The sequence below is a fragment of the Pangasianodon hypophthalmus genome, chromosome 8 (genome assembly GCF_027358585.1).
Source record: "Pangasianodon hypophthalmus isolate fPanHyp1 chromosome 8, fPanHyp1.pri, whole genome shotgun sequence".
Lineage (NCBI taxonomy): Eukaryota > Metazoa > Chordata > Actinopteri > Siluriformes > Pangasiidae > Pangasianodon > Pangasianodon hypophthalmus.
The window spans coordinates 16,256,918-16,281,766 of record NC_069717.1 but is presented as its reverse complement, the minus strand read 5'-3'; the positions used below and the strand labels follow the sequence as shown (position 1 = coordinate 16,281,766).

The following is a 24,849-nucleotide window of genomic DNA, read 5'->3' as shown; positions in this document are numbered from 1 at the left end:
GTGAAGTTTTTGAATGGACATGTTAGTACCATCAGAATGAAGGATTTCTCCTTCCCAGTGGCTAGAAACTTCAACAGCAACAGAGATAACGTTAATGACATCGCACTTTCTATGGTTGGTTGTTGTTACAAGAGCAATGAAATGAGAAAAGAAAGGGGAAAATAACGAATCTATATTTTCAGAGTTTTGGACAGTTGATGAAGGACTTCTATATATACAGTCCCCTCCGAAAGTATTGGAATAGCTAGATCAATTATTTTGACTTTGCTATACACTGAAGATGTTTGTGTTTGAAATCAAAAGATGAGACAATAGATCATAATTGCAGCTTTCATTTCCTGATATTTACACATAGATGTGCTAACAACTTTTGTTAGAACCTACCCATTTTCAAGTGATCAAAAATACTGGAATATGTGACTGACAGACATTTTTGTGCCCTGTTAGGCCAACTGTTTAAATAATTTATAACTCTTGGATTGAGGCCTAGGTTTTGCCTCTGAAGACTACATTTGCTGTTAAACAGGATAACGAACATGAAGACCAGAGAGCAGTCTATGGGAGAAAAACAAGTCAATTTGGAATGTCCTGAAAAAGAAAGAAACCACTGGTGTACTAACAACCAGACATTGAACAGGCTCAGCCAAGGAAAACCATGGCAGCTGATGACAGAAACATTATGAGAGCTGTGAAGAAAATCCCGAAAACAATTCAGTGCCCTCACCAACTACCTCCACAGGGCAGGGGTGATGGTATCAACAATCCACCTTTCAAAGACTTTGGGAGCAGAAATATAGAGGCCATACCACAAGATGCAAACCACTTATCAGCAGTAAGAATCAGAAGGCTCGCTTAGAATTCACAAAGAACTACAGAAATGAGCCACAAATGTTCTGGAAACAAGACTAACCTCTACCAAAGTGATGGAAAGACCAAAGTGTTGAGAAAAAAAGGATCTGCTCATGAGTCAAGCATGGTGGAGGTGGTGTCATGGCTTGGGCTTGCATGGCTGCTTCTGGAATGGGCTCACTAATCTTTACTGATGATGTAACTCATGATGGTAGCAGCAGAATGAATTCAGAAGTATACAGAAACATTCTGTCTGCCAATTTACAGAGAAATACATTCAATCTAATTGGGAGGAACTTCATCAAGCAGCAAGACAATGACCCAAAACACACTGCCAACACAACAAAGAACTTAATTGGGGAAACCAGTGGAAGGTTTTAGACTGGCCATGTCAATCACTAGACCTTAAAGCAATTAAGCATGCATTTCACCTTCTGAAGAAGAGACTGAAGGGAGAAACGCCCTAAACAACAGTTTGGTGATGTCAGTGTCAGTGGGTCGCCGGCTTGATGCAGTTATTGCAAGCAAGGGATATGCAACCAAATATTAAATATTATTTACTTTAATTTACTTTGAGACTATCAGTTTCTTCTGTTTCTATACACACATACAGTACACATATATCTATATATATATACAGTCAGGTCCGGAAGTATTTGGACAATGGCGGACTTTTTGTGATTTTGCCTTTATACACCATCACAATGGATTTGAAATAAAACAATCAAGATGTGATCGAAGTGTAGACTTTCAGCTTTATTTTAAGAGGTTCCACAAAAATATGGCATTTACCATTTAGGAATTACAGCCATTTTCAGCAAAGTACCTCCATTTTCAGGGGCTCAAAGGTATTTGGACAAAGTGACATAATTGTAAAATATAACCATAATTTTAATACTTGGATGAAAATCCTTTGCAGTCAATGACTGCCTGAAGTCTGGAGCCCATGGACATCACCAAATTCTGAGTTTCCTCCCTGGAGATGCTTTGCCAGGCCTTCACTGTAGCCACCTTCAGTTGCTGCTTGTTTGTGGGTCTTTCTGCCTTCAGTCTTGTCTTCAGTAAGTGAAAAGCATGCTCTACCGAGTTGAGATCAGGCGACTGACTTGGCCATTGAAGAATATTCCATTTCTTTGCCTTCAGAAAGTCGAGTTACTTTCGCAGTATGTTTAGGGTCATTATCCACCTGCACTGTGAAGCGGCGTCCTATCAGTTTTGTAGCATTTGGCTGAATGTGAGCAGAGAGTATAGCCCTATACACCTCAGAATTCATCTTGCTAATTCTGTCAGCAGTCACATCATCAATAAACACCAGTGAGCCCGTTCCATTGGCAGCCATACATGCCCATGCCATAATACTGCCCCTTTGATGTTAGAGCAAATCCTTTGGCATGTCATCTGAATGTATACGTCAATGGAAAGGATAAGACCCATGGAAAATCTGAGTTAACATGGTCAATAACACAAATCTGCTTAAATTTAAATAATGACCTAGAAAATGTTCAACATCTTGAATACTGAATAGTCAAGATGTTGCACGTTTCCTTTTTTTGTTTTTGAATTTACAAAATCCCAGATTTTTAATGTGGTCTCAGACTTTTGGACCCCACTGTATGTGTACATACACACGCGCGCATGCACACGCACACGCACACATACACACATACATACATATGCATTGGGTAGGCATGGCATGGACAGAGGGAATGGGAAAGAGTAAATAAACTAGTCTTTAAGTAAGGACTTACTTGGCAGCCATTTCCTTGTAGTATTGACACCTTAGCTCCTGTAACTCTGACTGGGCTTTGTTCAGTGCTGTGAACACACAGAATACGGTTAGCTTCTTGCTTTTCACATATTATCAAGGTTAAGTCCTGTAAAGTTTACTGTTTAAATGACTACTAACCTGACTGGAGAGTTTTGATTCTCTCTTCAGCCTGAGCCAGTCTGACAGACAGAGCATCTGGTTCATCTGCTTCCCTGAGGAAACAAAGTGTGTAGCACCAAATGGTAGAACATGCCACAGTATTAATTTACCTTTACATTATGTGTAAGGTACAGCATAAAGTCATTTTATAGAAAGAAAAGTAGCACTGTGCAGAGAACATATCATCAGCAAATATTTTATTTAATGATTATATTATTAAAAATATGAGGATTTACTAACAACTATTTGTAATTGCTGTATGTGGAAAGTGCCAAAGTTCTTTTTTGGTATATTTTTGTTCTGCACTCTTAGTGGAACAACAAACACTTTGTCTGTGACTAAACCTTTCACAAGTAATTAACCACAGAGAACTAAATGCCAAATGTATTCCTGTTGTATATACTGTATACTACTTACTGTATATGTGGAATAAATAAGCAATAATATATGTTTATGCATGCTGTTATAGGAAAATAATTAACGTCAGGGTGGTGTGATGAGACCTGACATGAAGTGGACGTTTATTTAATGTCAAGGAACATTCACAAAACAAGCCGGTCCCTGTTATCCTGTTATTTCTAATGTTAGAGCAGCACCAGTCTCTTTTATTAACTTTTAGACAGAGAAAAAGACACAAAGCTGTCTAAAAACCTAAAAGAACAGCTATACCGACGAGTGATACAAAGCACTGACACTGGAGACTCTTTCCAAAATGCTAAACAAATATCTCCTCATAGGAAACTTCACCAATTACAGTTGCTTACAAATCTTTCTTAAATCCATATATGTTGCGCGGCCATGATACTATTTCTTGTCCAAGTTATTACTACATAAATGATAACGTATTAGAAAAAACACCATCATATAAACCTGTGAGTTAATGATCTGCATTAATAATGCATTTATGTAGTTCAGAATATGCATTACCCAGTGTTGAGCAGAAACACTGCCACAAGCAGCAATGTTATTTGAATCAATTAGCTTGTAAGCAGTTAAACAATTAGATAAATGCTAATTGGTTATCTAACCGTAAATAATATATTGTTCAATTTTATTAATGAGTCAGTTCCCTGATTTGAGTCAGTTCCCTGATTCCAAGCACTGAAAAATAAAAGTCGACCCCAAAGCTTTGGAGATAATTCTACACACAAAAATTTAATCACCTTACAAACACACCAGGAGTATTTTATTTAGTATATAGTATATTTTTAAAATAATCCAACTATAAATAACAATGACAGATAGACAGACAGACAGATAAATTACTAAAATAATTATTAGTTGCAGATCTACTTATGCAGTTCCTGAGTTACAAACCAAAATGTGGAATATACAGGCAGACAGATAGACAGACAGACAGATCAATTATCAAAATAATCATTAGTTGCAGTTCTAGTTATACAATTCCTGAGTTACAAATGCAAGAATGTGGAGTTAACAAATGCACACAAATTTGTTCATTGTTCTGGTTATAAGTGTTAATGACTTCAGCAGGTCCTGTAAGGCCAAGGATCAATTCTTCTGCTTTGTACACAGTTTGCATACCTTTCCTCCAGGCCTTGGTGGTTGAGAAGGGGTAAGCCGCCATCTTGGAGGCTCTGTGTGCTGTTTGGGGTCATCATATGGGGCAGTTGGTCTGAAGCCTCTACCCTCTGTATGCTTACTGGGCTTTCTTCTACACTTTCTGTCAGAGAGACCAAGACAGAGTTACTGTAAAGTTACTGTACAGAATTCTCTACAACATCAGAAGCCTCTCAGCTGTTCACTATTCATATCATATACAGATTAGATTAGATTAGAAGTTTTATTGTCACTGAACAACAGTACAATTAAATTGAAGTGCCACATCTGATCAGTGCAGAGAAACTAAAACCAAGCACACCAATAAAACAATAAAAACAATAAATAATGTTAATAATAATAATAATAATAATAATTTAAAAATAGTCACATTAGTATATACCATTAGTATATTACTATATTCCGTTATTCATTGTTTTGGAAGTAAGAAAAATGGTTGGACTCTTTTTGTTAGTTTCTTACAAAATTGGTTACATACAGTCAGGTCCATAAGTATTTGGACAGTGACTTTTTTTGTAATTTTGCCTCTGTACATCACCACAGTGGATTTGAAATGAAGCAATTAAGATGTGATCGAAGTGTAGACTTTCAGCTTTAATTCAAGGGGTTTAACAAAAATATTGCATTAACACTTTAGGAATTACAAACATTTTTTACATAGTCCCTCCATTTTCAAAGGCTCAAAAATAATTGGGCAAATTAACAATTGTAAATATAAGGATAATTTAAATACTTGGATGTAAATCCTTTGCAGTCAATGACTGCCTGAAGTCTGGAAACCGTGGACATCACCAAATTCTGAGTTTCCTCCCTTGAGATGCTTTGCCAGGCCTCTACTGCAGCTGCCTGCAGTTGCTGCTTGTTTGTGGGTCTTTCTGTCTTCAGTTTTGTCCTCAGTAAGTGAAAAGCATGCTCAGTTGGGTTGAGGTCAGGTGCCATTTTAGAACGTTCCATTTCTTTGTCTCAATAAGCTCTTGGGTACCTCTTCGCGGTATGTTTTGGGTCATTATCCATCTGTACTTTGAAGCGCCGTCCTATCAGTTTTGCAGCATTAGCAGAAAGTATAGCTCTATACACTTCTAAATTCAGCCTGCTAATTCTATCAACAGTCACATCATCAATAAACACCAGTGACCCAGTTCCATTGGCAGCCATATATCCCCATGCCATAATACTGCCTCCACCAAGTTTCACCAAGTAGCTGATGTGGTATACATTGGATCCATCAGTCTGGTACAAGTTGATCTTGGTTTCATTCTGCTATCTCTCTGATAGGTCTGTTTTGTTTTATCAGCCTAATGATGACCTCCTTCACTTGCACTGACACCTCTTTGGATCGCATATTGCGAGTTCTCATGAACAGCTACCAAATGCAAATTCAACACTTGAAATCAACTCCAGATCTTTTATCTCCTTAATCTGTCATGAAATAATGAGGAAACAGACCACACCTGGCCATGAAACTGCTTATCAGTCAATTATCCAATTGCTTTTGAGTCTGTGAAAACGGAGATTCTATGTAAAAAAAAAAATAGCTGTAATTCCTAAACGGTTAATGCAATATTTTTGTTAAAGCCTTTGAATTAAAGCTGAATGTCTACACTTCAATCACATCCTGATTGCTTCATTTCAAATCTATTGTGGTGGTGTTGTACAAAAATACAGAAATTGTGTCACTGCCCAAATATTTATAGACCCAACATTGTGTGTCTCTACCACTGAAACGCAGAACATTTTAAGAATGTGTATCTTAATAAAAGTATCCTACAATGGGTATCAGAGAAAGCATCATAAACTCATCTGAAAACTCAGCCATCGTCAACAGACATATATTTTGCATTTAGCTTCAAATTAGCTTTCATAAAACAATGAGCACATGAGGAAACATTAAGGCTCAAGTACATGACTTTTACTGTTAAAAATTAAAGAGCTAAAAATGATACCTCCACTTATCAATATCAGAGGTAAAGTTTTTGGAGGACTCTACTAACCATTTCTGTTTGTTTTTTATCTGTGAGTCACAAAGTGACGATGAGTTTAAGAAAGGCTATGTATAAATAATAATAAAAAAATAGATATTGTTTAAAAACTAGCTAAAAACCTCCTAGCTAGTTATCTCTGGACACTTTCCTGTTACCTCTTCTTTCAACTTTTTTTTTTAACTTGCTGGAGTTAGCTCATACTAACTATAATTGCTACTCACGTAGCTAGCATGAAGTTAAATCATTTACCTAGTACTGAATTTTTATTGACTTATCATTTGATTAATCCCTGCAGGGAAACCAAATGAGAAGCTTATAATAATGTTTCTAGCCAAAATTCTCAAAAGTTACATACTGTGCTTTTAAATGCTATGTAAATAAAATAAATTAGAAACTCTATAGTTTAATGCATTGAATTATGTAATAGTTCAGCCTATTCAGCCTATTCCTCACGTGGGTCAAATATGACTGACAAATAAACGGAGGTGTCTTAAAATCATAATAACTAGCTTAAATAAGTGAATATTTTAATGATTTGTTTTCTTGTTATGGATGATTACAAAGAAAAAGTCAAGCAGTTGGATATCTCTGCCTTTAGGCTCATAACTGCCTCGTACACTGCACACACGCAGCAGCAGATATTTGATCTGTACCTATTTTTCTCAGCACAAATCAGCTCTCTAACATATTACTGCTGTAGTTTTGTCCACATGTCTTTTTAACTACACTGATCAGCCATAACACTAAAACCACTGACAGGTGAAATGAATAACATTGATTATCTCTTTACAGTGGCACCTGTCAAGGGGTCGAATATATTAGGCAGCAAGTGTACAGTCAGTTCTCGAAGTTGATGTGTTGGAAGCAGGAAAAATGGTGTTTCTAACAAAGCGTGTGAGTGACTTTGACAAGGGCAAATTGTGATGGCTACATGATTGCGTTAGAACATCTCCAAAATGGCAGGTCTTGTGGGGTGTTCCTAATATGCAGTGGTTAGTACCAAAAGTGACAACAGGGTCATGGGTGCCCAAGGCTCACTGATGCACGTAAGGAGTGAAAGCTAGCCCATCTGGTCTGATCCCACAGAAGAGCAACTGTAGCACAAATTGCTGAAAAAGTTAATGCTGGCTATGACAAAAAGGTATCAGAACACACAGTGCATTGCAGCTTGCTGCGTATGGGGCTGTGTAGCCGCAGACTGGTAAGAGTGCCCATGCTGACCCCTGTCCACCACCAAAGAGCGTGCAATGGGCACGTGAGCATCAGAACTGGACCATAGAGCAGTGGAAGAAGGTGGCCTGGTCTGATGAATCATGTTGTCTTTTACATCATATGGATGGCCAAGTGAGTCGCTGACCTGGGGAAGAGATGGCACTAGGATGCAAGCTGACGGAGGCAGTGTGATGCTCTGGGCAATGTTCTGCTGGAAAAGCTTGAGTACCGGCATTCATGTGCATGTTACTTTGCACATACCACCTACCTAAACATTGTTGAAGACCAAGTACACCCCTTCATGGAAATGGTATTCCCTAATGGCAGTGGCCTCTTTCGCCAGGATAATGCATCCTGCCACACTGCAAAAATTATTCAGCAATATTTTGAGGAACAAGACAAAGAGCTCAAGGTGTTGACTTGGCCTCCAAATTCCCCAGATCTCAATCTGATCAAGCATCTGTGGGATGTGCTGGACAAACAAATACGATCCATGGAGGCCCCACCTCGCAACTTACAGGACTTAAAGGATCTGCTGCTAAGGTCTTGGTGCCAGGTACCACAGCACACCTTCATAGGTCTTGTGGAGTCCATGCCTTGATGGGTCAGAACTGTTTTGGCGGTAAAAGGGGGACCTACACAATATGAGGCAGGTGGATTTAATGTTGTGGCTGATTGGTGTAATAGGAGTTTGATTGGTCTAGAATTGGCCTGAATCCAATAAGCCTTAAATCTTTTAATAAAAAGTGGCAAATTGACACAGAAAGCCACTGTAAAGGCAAAAAGACATGGCTTGCCTAATGGATTTTTCCTTTGTTCGCAAAGGGAGGTCTTGTCTGTGAGCTACTCCTCCCTATGAACTGTATAAGACATTTTTGTCCAGTGTTTTTAGAATGCTGACTGGAACTCAATGTGAGGTGTTTTGGTGGGATTGGTTGAGTGGAAAATTGGAAGCTGACCTGCACTGTTAAGGCACTCCAGGTGTCTTCTCCAGTGGCCCGAGATCTCTCTGACCAGAAGCTCACTGTCTGGACAACTGTTTTGCAGCTGGGAAAGACGCTCCTCCAGCGAGTAGGAGGCTTCCAGCACTGGAGCAGGGTCTGACACACACAGACACAGACACAGAGACACACGCACACACAACAACACAGAAAAAAAGCAGGAGAAGAAAGTTAGTAAACACACTAGTGCATGCTATATTTCTCATATTCTTTTTAATACAATGATTCTTTGCACTTAAAAAGAAATTTCCAAACAAACCCAACATAATCTCAGCACAAATCCAGCACTATTAACAACCAACAACCTCGCCTCCTCAAGTCACTCACAAATACTTATCTAGACAAATGCAACACTGTTAGAGGGAATAAAAAAAATACAAAAATCGCTGAAAAAGTAGTAGCATGTAAAAAAAATTCTGTAGCACAACAGAGGAGCTGTTTTGCAATGCATGTGGCTCAGCGTGAGGCCCATGGGGCCAACTAGGAGGCTGTTTCTGCGCTAACAAGTCTCCTCTGGATCATTTGATCATTTAAATTATTATGCCAGGAATCCTCAGGAGGCACCTCAGCTCTCCACTTCACAGGGCTGTTTTTAATCTTCCGCTCTTCCTTTCTTCTTCGCCTGAAAAAAAAAGTTGAGCCTGCTGTGTGCTGCATGGATAGGAGTGGTGCTCTTGTTATGCACCTGCCTGTGAAGGAAGGCAGAGGAGGTGACTTCTAGCACCAAAGCAGTGAGAGAAACAGGCTCAGGGGAGTGGAAGTGAAGGAGGGGGAGTGTGTATGTTTGTGTATGTACACGAACTTGTATGCACTCTTACACACAGAATCATGCAAAAGCTGGCACTGGAGTGCACACAAATACACACACAGATATACACACAGACAGACAAAAAACTTGCGCCAAATTCAACCTCGACTTCCATTTTCCTTCAAACACAGGACACAAACAGAACTCTTGGAAATTCTGCTGAGAAATTTGACCATGTCCATGAATATTTAGTCACTCTGACTTAGATAAAATGTAGAGACAGACAAGAGAAGTTAGCAGTAGTGCACTGACTCACAAAAGCATTATAAAATAGTAAGACAGCCACAATAGCAGTAATATGTGAGTGTGTGTGTGTGTGTGTGCGCGTGTGTGTAAGTTTGTATTGTTACAGCAGCACAGCGGAGATTGCGTCAGTCACATGGGACACTGTGCTTAAGAGGATGACTTAAAACAGTGCTGTTCTCCATACAACCCCTGAAACTTCCCAGTGCCTTTACTGCAAGCCTTTTAAGAACTAATGATCAAATGCTTCAGGCCAATTCTCCAGTGCCGAGACAAACCTTTCCTGATTATCAATCAGCTCCATACACGGAGTAGGTGAAACTGTGCCATGTAGGTGAATGCGTCCATGACTAAAGCAATCAGTTCCATTCAAACACATGAAAATATAGTGTCAAAACACCCTAAACTATATGGAATAAAATGCTGATTACTGCATGTATATTCTCACAAAAGTACCTACATAATTTTCTGGAAAAACAAGCATGGCTAAAATGCAACATCAACATTTTAGTACATCCTGGTGACTGCAAGAACTTACATTCAGACACCGACTGACCAAGAAGTGTTTCCTCACCACGTGACATTTTTAAAACCACACTATAAAACTTGTGTAAACTTTTTGCTATAGACTCCAGGCCAGGCGTAATGTTTAGCAGCTCTCACTCTGTTCAATACCAGGCACAAGATGCACAGACTCAAGTCCTCCATGGCAACAAGTTTCTCCCCAAGGCCAGTGAATTACACACTCTGAGCAGCAGTGCAGGAGAGTGACACACACACACACACACACACACACACACACACACACACACACACACACACACGCACCACGCACGCACGCACACATGCACACGTCATATTATCCTTGTGAGGACTTTCCATGTTATAAATTCAGGTAATTAATGCTATTCCTACACTTAAATCTAGTTCTAAGTCTAACTGCAACCTCAGTAATGAAAAAAATTTTTTTTTATAAAAGCTGCAGTTTTGTAAAAGCAGTTTTTAAAGTCAAAACTGTCAGATATTCCAATGCTTCTGGGGATATTTGGCACCCACAAAGATATGAAAACACGCGCACACACTCACTCACAAACGCACTCACAGTTGTGACAACAAGGTAGAGTAGTATTCATCATTGTCTAAATATCCTTTCAAATATTTCGTGAACACTAAATCAGTACAGTAAATCAGTAATTCACTACACTGCAGTGGAACGAATGTCTATATTTGAATGAATTATTATAAACACACAGACTTCCCTGTCTGATATAAAGATAGTCAGCATCTGTAAAAGTTAGCCAGTTAATTATCTAGCCCATGTCTGCTACATTTCCTCATAACATGCATAAGCACAAACTTGATATAAAGCCATTTTGCCTCAACACAGATCAGTCTTGTAGTTTGTCAGTTTGTCTTCCTAATTAATAGGACTTGATGAGAGCCTTATCAAAATTCAAATTACGAAAAAACTTCATTGCAGTTCTCGTCACTGTGTGCTTTCTCTTAATCCAATTTTGGTGTGACCATGAAATGGTCTGAAATGTCAATAATCACTTCCCCTACTCAAAGTTTATTTACGTTGATTACACAAACTATTAGAGAGTGTCAAACCTATTCTATCACCTCTAATCATTTCCTGGCTTAATTAAGCACACTAATGACTTCTTAGCAAGAGTCTCTCCACCAGGCCCAGCCCTCTGCTGTGAAGAAGGACACACCAGACCAGTGATTACCCTTAATGAGTTTGTCCTTTTATTGTCCATGTAAGTGCGCTGTCCATTTTAAAAATCAGCCCCCTAACTTTGTAATGCTCAATTACGTGTGTGCCCTGAGGTCACGTAACTAATAACAATTCTGAGGCTTTATGAAACAATGCATCATATTCCTGTTTTATAAGGAATCAGAGCAGTGCTGTGGATAACTCCTGGTTATTTCAAGCCTTGATGTGTGATTCCTACTTCTCCTTGGGCAGCACAGCTCCGTTATATTTATGAGTGTGACCTTTGTCTTATTATGAATGAAGGAACAAATTTCCAACTAAATGACAAATCAGGAGTTGTGAATAACTGGCTATCAGAGAAACCCAGAAAAACACAAAACTGTGAGTGAAATTTATAGGCAATGGTCAGTGGTGGAAGTTCATCATGACGAGCTCCTGTGCAAGCTTTGGGCTCCTTCTGGGCTCCACCCACCTGCTAATGAATTAAATGTGCTATTTGCATGTGTATACCCATTACAGTCTCATAATATCATAAGGATCGTACACAGTACGCAACTGCTCATTTCAACAACTACAGAACAAAAAGATGACCCACAAAAATAGAGAACACCATTACACAGGTTGCTAACAAATCAGCAACACTTAAATAAGAAGGCTGTCAATTGTTGTTTAAGTTTCACAGCACAAATACCAGTAGGGAAACCAACGACGGAGTTGGAGCTAATGAGCAAGAAAACGGCGTACTGAACGACAACGTTATGGCTTCATTTTAACAAGGTAACAGACAGCAGAGTACTGGATAGCAGGAGCCAGTGCTACTGCACCAGCAGCACTGCGGTCGGTGCGTCACTGGTAACTTTGAACCCAATAATACTGATGTAATAATGCTGTAGATTGGCAAAATATATTACTGTATCACACAATCTTCATTCTCAATATTTCTCACCTACTGACTTCTCATCTACATATCAAAAGCTTCGGCACCTCCAGAATGACTCCTATGCAGTGCCTTACATGCGCCAGTAACTAACTTTTGTGCATTTGTCTTCTGCTTAAATTGAATTAAGAGTATTTTTTTAATAAGAGGCTGCTTAGTAAAAGGCACTTAGAGCTGCTTCTTTACACCCCTTTGTTCTGCATGCATGATGCAACTTTCTACAATTTCCAGCTCACACTTTAGTGCAGATGAGCATGGCTGTGCTCAGAGTTGCAGAGGTGAGGGGAAGCCGGACTGGGTGGCTCAGCGCTGCATGACACGGCATGCCAAGAGGAGCAGGTGTGCCAGGGCGGTCCGTCTTGGCCCTGTCAGCGCTACGCTGTCATTAGCTAGCGCGGACGCAGCGGGGGGCAGCACAGCGTCTCTCAGGCCCCTCGGTAATTACGCTCTGACATAATTAACCCAGCAAGCCCATTAGCCCAGCGATGGCTGGAAAAAAGCCCTCACTATAATTATTTGTTGTGTGCATGCTAATGAGGCCAGCTGTGCACCCATCGTACAACATGAACAAATTAATTTACAAGGCTGTGCTTCAAGGGTCTTTTTTTCCTTACTCACACTCCAAAACCACCAACTCTTTTGTGTGTGTGTGTGTGTGTTGTGTTTATTTTTTCATCAAGTGGCCATTAATGGTCCAAAAGCATCTGCTCATCCTTCTGTACAGAAGTGGATATGTAGTTGTGTGACAATGGGAGGAAACGAATTGCTCATAAAGTAGGATGGATCGGTTTTCTTTAGGTGTTGTTATGTGCTCTACTGTAGTCTATGGAGGGAATTGCAGTCTTCTGGGACCCATCACCCTATAGCTTTTAAAGTTTCCCCTAAGACCAACACACCTGATCTAACTAATCAGTTAATCACCAAGCACAGCATGAGCTGTGCAGGGCAGAAATTAAAGCCTCTGTGCTTTAAACCCTGCGCCCTGCTCCATAGCAGCTAAGGTATCTTAGAAGATCATCCTATTGTCATAACAATAACAATGCTATTAAAATTTCATGAAAATTAAAAGTCCAGCACCTGCAGAGTGATGCAGAAACCCCATTTTTAGATTAACTTCTTTAGTTTTCTCTTCCTGGTTCCCTAATTTATTTTTAGTCACCCCACCCCATTTTATCCAGTTTAGTTGAAATACACATTGCTGGCACACAAAACAGATTGAAAAGCTATTATGTCCATTTTTTCCCAAAACAATTGTTTTGTTTCAAACAGTATCCAGGTTCAAATTCAAATATCAACATTAAGACACACCTTTGCACTGGTAAAGAATGCTTTTACAAGGTTTTCACTCAGGAGCCAAGTTCACCTTTTGACAAAACATTCCAGTTCATTCAACTGACATTCAACATCCAAGCTCCTTGTTCACAAATCTATCCAGAAAAAATGTGACATCTTAAACGGTCCCCTGAAATACACAGTGGAGGTAATTCTTTTGTTCCATTTAGGTGGAGTGGCTCCACTCGACACACAGTGAGTATATTAAATCGCTTTTGTATCACCTTGATGTAGAAGAGGATAGAGCAAGTATGCGAGAGAGATGTGTCTGTTTCTTTTGGCTGTATGCACTGAAAGAAAAACTTTCTCAAAAAGCCTTTTTGTTACGCCAGCAGACTGAAGGACAAGAGTCTGGCTTACATCAATACGCATCACCTATGAAAGAGTCTTGAAAGAAATGCACTGTCACAGATGCGTGGGATATGACTGAGATCTGCTATCTCAATAAAAGCTTCTGGATAAAAGAGGAAAAGCAAGCAGGCAGCAAGGGCGAGAGAGAGCAAGTGGTTCTTTTGAACGCTGATCAAAATATTACATGAAGGCCACTGCTAAGATGAAGCTCCATACATCTTCAGCTGTCACAAGAAAATCAAGGATGCTGTAAGAAGCGACTGCCATGCGTACCTGTTAATAGCATTATGGTGGAATCTTAACATGAAGGTGGAGCCTTGAATTGTAGCAGGTTATCTTTAGAATTTATTTGCAAGCAATATTTATTTACCAATAGAATACATACATTTACATACAAAAAAAATAGGTATTATATGTATTTTATAAAACTAACAAACGTTTCAATGTAAAGAAAATAATCTGAAGATCAGTAAACAGTAATAAACTCAATAATTAAAAATAAAAGTCAATATTTGGCATGACAACCCTATTTAATGCTTTTTAAAACTGCATCAGTAATCTCGGGTACACTTTGAGCAGTTTTATAAGGAATTTGGCTGGTAAATTTACTAAGCATCTTGGAGAATCTGCCACAATTCTTTTGGAGACTTTGACTGTCACACTTGCTTCTGTTTTTGCAGGTAAAACTTGACAGCTTTAATTATACTTTTTTTTTGACTGAAAAAAGTGGTGTATTATGTAATATGTTACTTTCTTTACTGACTTTTTCTGTAACAGTTAATTTTTTTTGTTGTAAAAGTACACATATAAATACACATATACACATACACAAACTCCAGTACGATCTCTGTGGGGTTTTCCCTCCACAGGGATCTATTGGGCAGGCCAGTGCTTTTATGAACATAATGCATTATTAAGCACCTCAAACATCTCCTGGGCCTTTTGTTTATTACTGCTCTTATTAATCACCAGCACATAATCTCCACCCTTCCAGAGAGCCCTCATTCACCATTCATTCTCCACGCACACCACCAACACGCGCACACACGCACACACAGACACACACACACACACAGGTCTTTGAATTTAATAATGTTCTATGATGAAATATCCTCTAAAAAGACCAATTACGAGTACAATGATACCAGGAAAATTCTGATACACTGACGAAACACGTGGACATTATCAAGCACAACAAATCTCCAAAGACAAGGTGTATCTTTGACATATGAAGCAGAATGAATTAGGAAAATAAATAAATAAATAAATAAATAAATAAATAAATAAATAAATAAATTCATTCATTCATTCATTCATTCATTCATTCATTCACTTTTGACTAGTCCTGCTTAACTTTTAGTTTGTCACACTGACTCAACTGTGTTGTATCTTTCCATAATCACAGTCACAAGGCCAGTTGAAAAAAAGTCTCCTACTTTAACGGTTATCAAATCTAACAAACACTAACAAGGACAAAACGATTTTCTTAATTTCTGATCTAATACAATCTAATATTGACATCAACTTCAAATTTTGGTGGGCTTAATAAGCTTCCTTGTCTACTGAACTCGTCAGTAATACCTCTGGTCACCACTAGCCAGCAGTGTCACACAGGTGTTTATACATCATGTCCATTTTCAAGGTTTCTTCAGGCAGCCAGTCTCTGACCAGCACCTAAACCTAACTTAGAAGTAGTTCTTTCCATTAAAACTTACCCCTTACTACTGTTTTGTTGCTCATTTCCTGAGTATACAATGCCCTCGACTGGTGTAATATGTGAGAGAGCTGCAGGGGAAGCAAAGCGAGAGAGAGAGAAATGGCCTCTTGGGGATGGAGAAGCATACAAACGACAAAGCTAACACCTGCAGTGCCTGTCTTACAGCTATGCTCCAGGCAACAGCAGAGCCGACCCTCTCCAGGTGAGGCAGCTACAAAAAAAAAAAAAAAAAAAGGCACCCTTCCTGCATAGCTTTGAGTGACAGATTGTCCCTATCCTCTCGTTCTTTGACAAGAAGGGAGGAAGTGGATACATAGCATTTTAATATATCTTCTCTGATTTTTACAGAAAACAGAAGGTAGACATGACTGCAGGGCCGAACTACGGCAGTGGCAAAAAAAATACATAACTGAGTGTGTTATGTGGAGAAATACTCTCAGGTCAGGAAGGTAAGTGCAGTACAAAGCCTGACATTGGCAGTAGGGCCCCTAAAGGTTGGATATGTTTATATTAGAAACTAAAAAGGTATTGCCTTAACTCTGGAGAGAAAGAGAGGGTGACCACATGTTCTCATTCCTTTTCTTCCACTCTCTACTATTTTATATTTGAGACACACTATGTCTCAATACACACTTTTAAATTGTGAACATCTGTTTTACATTTGTGTTTTGTAATTATGCTCAGTTGAGCAGGATTTAACAATTGCTGACAAATCAGGAAAAGGTAAGGGAAAAACATGAGAATGGAAGTGGGTAACCATCACAGAGTGGTAGATTTCTGTTGATATCAGCCACAGAGAAGGGGGAGAGATTACTGTGTAGACAATAAAGAAAGAATCAGCACTTTAGGCTGCCCTCCTTTACTAGTAAAGAAAAACCCTCTTCCTGATGCAGCCAGCCAGCAGAGACCCTAGCACATTAACCATGGTAAGGCCATACAGATACACTCCACTGCTCCACTGTGAGTGAAACATGACCATATGTGACTACAGTCAGTTACAGGATATACAGTTGAGGCCAAAAGTTTACACATACTTAGGCTAAAGAGATTCAGTCTCCGTTTTTCACAGCTCCACACATTACCATACATTTCTTTTGGCAAATCAATTAGGCGATCTACTTTGTTCACATCAGAGGTCATTTTAAATCAATTGATTAGAGACAGTTTTATTTCACTGAGAGTATTTCATTTAATTCACTATTTTAAAAATTTAGTGGGTCAAAAGTTTACATACACCAAGTTGAGTGTCCCTATAAAGTCTGGAAGATTCTAGAAATTGATGTAATGACATTTCGAAGCTTCTGAGTGCCTTTTTGCCCTTGATACCATTGTAAAATCCAAGCAACTCAGCCAAGACCTCACAGAAATTGTGGACCTCCACCAGGCCTGCTCCTCTTTAGGAGCAATTTCCAAACAACTGAAGATACCACAGGTATCTGTACAAACAAATATTGGGACCACACAGACACTGCATCATTCAGGAAAGAGGCATGATTAACTCCAAGGGATGAACAAACTTTTGTTCAAAAGTTTCAACTAAACCCAGAGACAACAACAAAGGAACAGGTGAAGGAATTGGAGGCATCAGATACCAAAGTACGTACACATCTACCATTAAGAGAGTCCTACATCAGGCTGACTGTAATCAAAATTCAACTGCAAATGCATGTCAGCATGTGTGAGAGTTTACTGAGGTTGTACAATGCCACAGGTTACTGTCCTTTAACACACCTGGTGCAGTCCATTTTCCATGATCAGGAGTGTGTGTGTGTGTGTTTGTGTGTGTGCGCTTGGTAGGGGGAGGTGACCTTGGGCATGGCCAGAGAAAGTGTCTGATAAATAGGTCGTGGTAGACAACAGGCTCACCTTGCAGATGGTATGTTCCGTCAGGGGTCGATACAGATGAAAACACACTTCTCGCTGTTAGGACAGCACTTTAGCAGGTCAAGCTCTAGGCTAGGCTCTCACTGTACAGCCTTGTTCAAATCCAAGGCCCAAGGCTCACGGACGTTCAAGTGGCCTTTTGAAGTGCAGACATTGGCCTCTGAGCTTTGTCCCTCCTCTGTACGGTAGAAGCTCCGCACTAATCTGAGTGCGTCCTTTAGCTCTACACAAAAAGCGCAGCAGCCACAGCAGGTACAAAGCTCAATGGCAGTTCATGAACTTTCCTTTACTGAGACTGAGAAATGGAAGTGATGTTTAACAAAGTCACCTTTGTCTACCTGGTATATTTTATCTTCAGGCATGCTATTTGTCATATTGTCACACTTAAGGAAATGGTAAAATAACCACTCAGAACTGCCTATAATAATTTAACTATACCTTTATACAAATAGGAAAAGTTATGCGCATGCTGAAATCATACCACAAATTAAGTGATTCTCTACTAGAACATAATGTTCTGCAAAACATGCAAAAGGCTTGGGTGTATTAACTATTTGACTTTTTAAAATTGTTTCAGCAATTAGAGCTCTTTTGCAGCACCTAGGACCTCTGTAGTTGTTTTCTGTGGTTCATTTTAATTCTCTATATGCAACACTGACACAAATTATCTAAGAGGCTCTTGTGTGTGGCTTGTTCAAGAAGTCAAACTACTTATGAAGTACAAATGCCATGAGAAATGTCTCTTGTTGAGTCCACAAACACAGCCGCCAGAACCTGCTCATTCACTCTTCCCCGTAAGTGGAGCCCCTGTGAGTTGAGGGAGAGAGAGACTCAGCCTGTATGAGTCTTAAAGAGTGACTTCTGAAGCAAACAGTTTCACTCCAACTGTGCAGCACAAATTTGGAACAAATTTGGGAAAAAAAAAAAAATTAAGAAGACATTTGAAAGCTACCCACACTCTCATTCCGTGTTGGGCAGCGGTGTCCATCACCTGTTCATTCATTATGTAAAGAGTTTGTTGTAACAATGTACATGATAGGACACTGGAGAGAGCACTCTACCGTGACATCCTTGTTTATTTTGTACCCCCTCTTCTTCTACCCTATCTGTCACTGTTTTTTTTTTCTCTCTTTCCCTTCTTCAACACACACACACACAGTGTAGCTCTTTGCAACTCTTACACAACCACTCTCTTGTTCTCTTTCCCCAGTGATCTCATCAGGTGGTGGCCCCTACACTGGTTGGGCTTTAAATAGTCCACTGCAATCAACAGTGTCCGAGATGGAAACGTTACATCCAGTTAAGGATGTGTGAAGGATTAATGAGTTTCACTCTCCTAATTGTGGCATATAGAGGTGGCATAAGCACTTCACATATCTTTACATCCATAACTGATAAGATATTCAGTACAGTGTGTGACATTTGTTCTTTGGCTTATTTCTACCCGATCTCCAGCATTAATGTATAATAAGTATACTAAGTATGAGGGTTAATGCTCATCTTCAGTAATGCTAATATTTACTTGTATGTGTGCAGGTGTGTGACTCACCTGGGGCTTCTATCAGCTGTTTGTAAACTCCCAGAAATGCAGACTCTGCCTCCTTACTGCGCTGGATCAAGGCAACAACCTGCAAATAATGAAACATAAATATAGATATAATTATTAAATAATCAGTTTATCTGCCATTTCTGAAATACAAAAAGGACCTGCAACATAGTATAAAATATAGTGAATAACTGCACATTCCCATATGTATTATAATCATACATAAATGTATGAAATTGTCCACACTGAGCATACATTTCTTTCATTTAAACGTACATTTAAGTAAAGTTATGAACGTCAGGACTACCAACAAAACACGCCAACAGCCATCATGAATATAGACCAACACTGTGGCATTAAAGCAGCATATTGTGATTCAAAATCTGGTCAGAGGCATAGTGCTGGGACTGAAAGCTCAGTGTGCCGAGGTCAGCATGTATGCAGTTTTTCCCTCCAACCCTTCAACCCTGCTATCCACTGCTCGACAGGGGCCTCAAACCAATTACAGCTTCGTTAAGGGAGAGCGGGTGAACAGAATGCACTACCACCTGGCCCCATGGAGAGGGCACCTGTGCCTGCAGAGACGTAGGCGAGAGAGTGCCCGAGACCACAAAATACGGCTCCGTCACTCTCTTCACACAACTAAAAGATCTCTCTCCTGCCTCTCCAGGAGGGGCAGAGACAACTGGGCCAACATCCTGTCTCATGTCAGAGGGCAAATATACAGAACTTTTGCCAGTTGCACAGTAATAGTAAATAAATATGTAAGTACAGTAAGCTCTAGAATTTCTGACACCGTAGGTAAAGATGGTTAATAAAAAGCTATGTCTTAATCTCACACTGAAAATATGAAAGAAAGCTAACCTGTAATTAAATTTATTCTACAAATTATGTGAAAATTATTGCCACCCCTGCATTTACTTTATGCAACCTTGCTTTGCCAACATAGCAGCACTGAATCTTCCATAATGTTTGAAGAGATTGGAGAAAAATCTCCTCAATACAGCATCTCTCCAGATTCTCCGGAGCCCAAAGGTCCTCTCCTGTGTATTCTACTCTTCAGCTCTCTCCACAAGTTTTCAATAAGGTTTAGTCAGGGACCAGGGATGGCCACGACAAGCTTGATTCTGTAGTTACTGAACCATTTCTGTGTAGATTTGGATGCATGTATCGCAGCCCTGCCTTGCTGGAAGATCCAGCCATGGTACAGTTGAAGTTTCTTGGCAGAGGCAGCCATCTTTTCATTTACAATCTCCTGAGTCCACAAAGGCTCCCAGGGCCTTTGGAGGAAAACATCACAAATGCTTCACCTTCCTTTTATGCCAAACCCACCATGGGTGTTGGGTGTCAAAAAGCTTTATTTTTGTCTCATCAGACCTTGAACCTGGTTCAAGTTCCCTGTAAAGGCTAGCAAATTCCAAATGCTAAAGTTTGTGGTTAGATGAAAGTAAAGGTCAACATACTTTTGTCTCATTTCATTGTGTTTTCTCTAATCTTCCCCATGTTGATGAATCAATATGGGAATTTGGCCTTTGTGTCACCTCATATTTATATTCTAGTGAAGTAATGGATGATCATACGTGCAGCTTATGTGAGCATCATCAAAAAAGTAAAATGTGAATGGAAACATGATTCAGTTACATCTATGTTCATAAGCATCTCTGGGTGCCAATAATTCTGACAAATTGCTTTGTTAAAATTTTGTTAGAATAAATTTATTTCAAATAAAGGTTAGACCTGACTCATATTTTCAGTGTGAGATTAAGCTAATCAACCCCAAAGCCACTTTTCATACCTTTTTTTTTTCTCAACACATCTTTACCAAGGGTGCCAATAAACCTGGAGCTGACTGTATGCAAGTATTGCTTGATTGTGTAGGTCAGAATTCGATTTGGATGCTACTTTGTGGATTTGGATTTAGGGGAAAAAGATTTCCTTATTGTACTAAAGTAAATGACTAAGGTTAAACAGAAAGAGCTATAAGGTCAACTAAGAAAAAGGTAGCTGAATAAATATATTTTAATGAATTATATTACAAAGAACAATAAGCAAAATAAAAAACAAAACATCAGTGTTAAGATATAAAAATGATTGCTGTAACCTTCTAATGAATGTTATTGGCTTAAAGGAGAAATTCAATATGATTAGAACTATATGGGAGAGACAGCGAAAGTGAGAGAGTGGGGGGATTTAGATTTACAGTAAAGAGCTGTTGTCCCTGGAGTTCCATAATGCCAGCAACATGCTCACTAAAATATTTTAAAGATAAGAGCCTGCCAATACTCTAGCTCACTGCTGCTTCATGGAGTTCATGTTAAAATGGAGAGGCACTACACCAATCAATACAGATACAATAGTCTCCTGCTTTCCCTGTCTGAAAGCAATAGTGTTTCTCTGTGTTTTTTTCTTCCTTGCTCGCTCTGTCTCTCACTTTTCTTCCATTTCCAGGACATCACATTTGGTTGCTACATCAGCACTGAGGCACCACATGCCGAGATAACAAAACAAGAACCTATAAATGCACGTGAGCAAGTGTGTGTGATTTAGACACCAAGAGACAAGGCATTATAGAGAGTCAGCACCTGATCAGTCTAATTAGCTATTCCGTCCAGCACAAAGCAAGCAGCATAACTGAGAACACTAATTTACTCACAGTGATAAAAAAATATTACTAATATTACTAATCTATACTTGCAACTGAAATCACATTTAACTTGCATCCTTTATTACAGAGCATGGCAAGCATAACACACCTTTTTTAACACACCTATTTCAAATAATGCCTAAAGTTTTCTGTTTTTATAATGTCATCATATTTAAATATATAACAATTACAATATTGGTTTAAACATTACTCATTGTTCACATTTTCACAAATGCAACAGTATGAGAATATTAAACGAGATGCTACATAGCAATATTAATATGAAGTATGAAATTATTTCTTTAGGGAGGCTTGCTCTTGGCCTTCAGTAGTTTATCAAAGCAATGTCAAGATACAGTTTCCTCTGGCTTCACCTGGTGTGTATGGAGGCAGAACTGTTGAAAAATAAATAAATAAAATGGATGCACATTCTTATTTTTTTTTAATGAGATCAATGGTTTACTGCCATAGCTATATATGGCACACTTCTAGTTCACACATAGTCAAGGTTACATTATTTAAAAATGCTGGATGACACAGCCTGGCCCTTATTTACCAAAGCTGTGTGCAGTCAAATCGGATTATAAAATGAGCACACAATTTTTAGCAACAGTTTCCTTATCACTCAGTTTCATTGTTGGCATATCTGTACAATCAAACTCATATCTGGTCAGAGTTTGTGTAAACCTGAGAATAGTACATATAATAAGAATAAAAAATCAAATAATCACAAAGTTAAAAATCACAATTGCACAGGGGGTACATTCACTAAAATATAGTTAATGGGGCTTGGTGTCAACATGTAACTTGCAAATGTGAATCAGAGTTGCAGATGTGGATGTGTAGCTCATTAGTCGTTTAAATGAGTAATAGGCATGGTTATGAACAAAAGGCACCATAAAGCGCTGACCTGGAGTCTTAGCTCATCTGTTCAGAGACAGACACCTGGTAATCATCACATTTTCTAACATTATTTCATATCAGCACAAACCAGGGGTGTAACAATTCACTTAACTAATTAATTAATTAATTAATTCAATTAACAATTAGGGGTCCGTTCACGATTTGATTCACAATAATGGCTTCACAATTCGATTCAATTCAATTCTCAGAATATTTTGAACAAAATTTGATTTAAGAAAATTGACAGAAAAGACTTTTTATTTCTGAATCATAAACTCTATATAAAATTATGTCTATATAAAACTTGATAAATTAAAAATTGCTGTGAACAGAGGTTTAATATTATAATAACAAAATGTACTACACATATACACACACACACACACACACACACACACACACACACACACACACACCGATCAGCCATAACATTAAAACCGTTGAAACGGGAAGTGAATAACACTGATTATCTTGTTACAGTGGCACCTGTCAAGGGGTGGGATATATTAGGCAGCAAGTGAACAGCCAGTTCTCAAAGTTGATGTGAGCAAGTGTAAGGATCTGAGTGACTTTGACAAGTGCCAAATTGTGATGGCTAGATGACTGGGTCAGAGCATCTCCAAAACAGCAGGTCTTGTTGGGTGTTCCTGGTATGCAGTGGTTAGTACTTACCAAAAGTGAAGAAAGGACAACCAGTGAACTGGCGAGAGGGTCATGGGTGCTCAAGGCTCACTGATGTGCATGGGGAGTGATGGCTAGCCCGTCTGATCTGATCCCACAGAAGAGCAACTGTAGCACAAATTGCTGAAAAAGTTAATGCCGCCTATGATAGAAGGGGTCAGAACACACAGTGCATCACAGCTTGCTGCTTATGTGGCTGTGTAGCAGCAGACGGGTCAGAGAGCCCATGCTGACCCCTGTCCACCGCTGAAAGTGCCTACAATGGGCATGTGAACATCAGAACTGGACCATAGAGCAATGGAAAAAGGTGGTCTGGTCTGATGAATCACGTTTTCTTCTACATCATGTGGGGAAGAGATGGCTCCAGGATGCACTATGGGAAGAAGGCAAGCCAGCAGAGGCAGCTCTGGGCAATGTTCTGCTGGGAAATCTTGGGTACTGGCATTCATGTAGATGTTCAAGATGTTGACTTGGCCTCCAAATTCCCCAGATCTCAATCTGATCAAGCATCTGTGGGATGTGCTGGACAAACAAGTCCAATCCATGGAGGCCTCACCTCGCAACTTACAGGACTTTCAGGATCCTCGACGGGTCAGAGCTGTTTTGGTGGCACAGTGGGGAACTACGCAATATTAGGCAGGTGGTATTTTAATGTTATGGCTGATCGGTGTATGTATATATATATCTATATATATATATATATATATATATATATATATATATATATATATATATATATATATGTGTGTGTGTGTGTGTGTGTATGTATGTATGTATATGAACATATAAATTCTCCCCAAAATTTGATTGAACAAACAAAGGCTCTGACCTGGTAAAATGATTGATTGAAACATAACGAGCTGTGTAGCAGCGTCTGGTATCAGATGTCACTTTAAGTGGAAATAGTGACCCAAAGTCAGCTAAAATGCCTGAGTTCCACAACCTCTTTCTTGGGCACTGTAGATCACAGCTGTGCAGGGCTGGTGCTGTTTGAAAGCTACTGAAGAGCTCTTTTTAACTATTATAATGTGGTCATGTAAGCAGATAAAGTATAATGCATTTCGGTCGTTGTGATCTGGAGCTATCGGGCCCAGCGTGCACTCATTATAGTTTAACTCTATGGGGTTGCACAGATTGGGACCTCCGGTGTTCAAATGGTGCAACTGCATTAGATGTATAATTTATAGAATGCTGACTTCCTAGATGCAACTACACAAAAATCAGCACACTTCCAAAACTCTATATACGTCTATCCTGATTTCTTCTATTTTTGTATATTTGTCACACTTAGATGTTTAGTTTCAGATCTTCAAACAAAATGTAATATAAGTCAAAGACAACCTGAGTAAACACAAAATACAGCTTTCAAATTCAATTTCTTGAAGAAAAAATTTATCCGACACCAACTGGCCCTGTGTTAAAAAGTAACTGCCCCCTTAGTTACTCAAAAGAAATTCTGGAAGAGATGAGAAAGTAAGTTATTGAAATACATCTGCCTGGAAAGGGTTACAAAGCGATTTCTAAGGTTCTG

General features: G+C 39.2%; 1 protein-coding gene across 7 annotated transcripts in view; it reads right to left on the bottom strand.

The window, feature by feature from the left end:
• cux2b (cut-like homeobox 2b) overlaps positions 1-24,849 on the bottom strand; it is a 118,191-nt gene that overhangs the window by 20,440 nt on the left and 72,902 nt on the right. For all 7 annotated transcript variants that reach the window (XM_034306836.2, XM_053235953.1, XM_034306837.2 and 4 more), the window contains 5 exons: positions 19,094-19,172; positions 8,511-8,651; positions 4,322-4,460; positions 2,756-2,829; positions 2,598-2,664 (listed from right to left, as the gene is read on the bottom strand). In XM_034306836.2, coding sequence (XP_034162727.2) covers positions 2,598-2,664; positions 2,756-2,829; positions 4,322-4,460; positions 8,511-8,651; positions 19,094-19,172 — 500 coding nt within the window. The remainder of the gene's footprint in view (positions 1-2,597; positions 2,665-2,755; positions 2,830-4,321; positions 4,461-8,510; positions 8,652-19,093; positions 19,173-24,849) is intronic.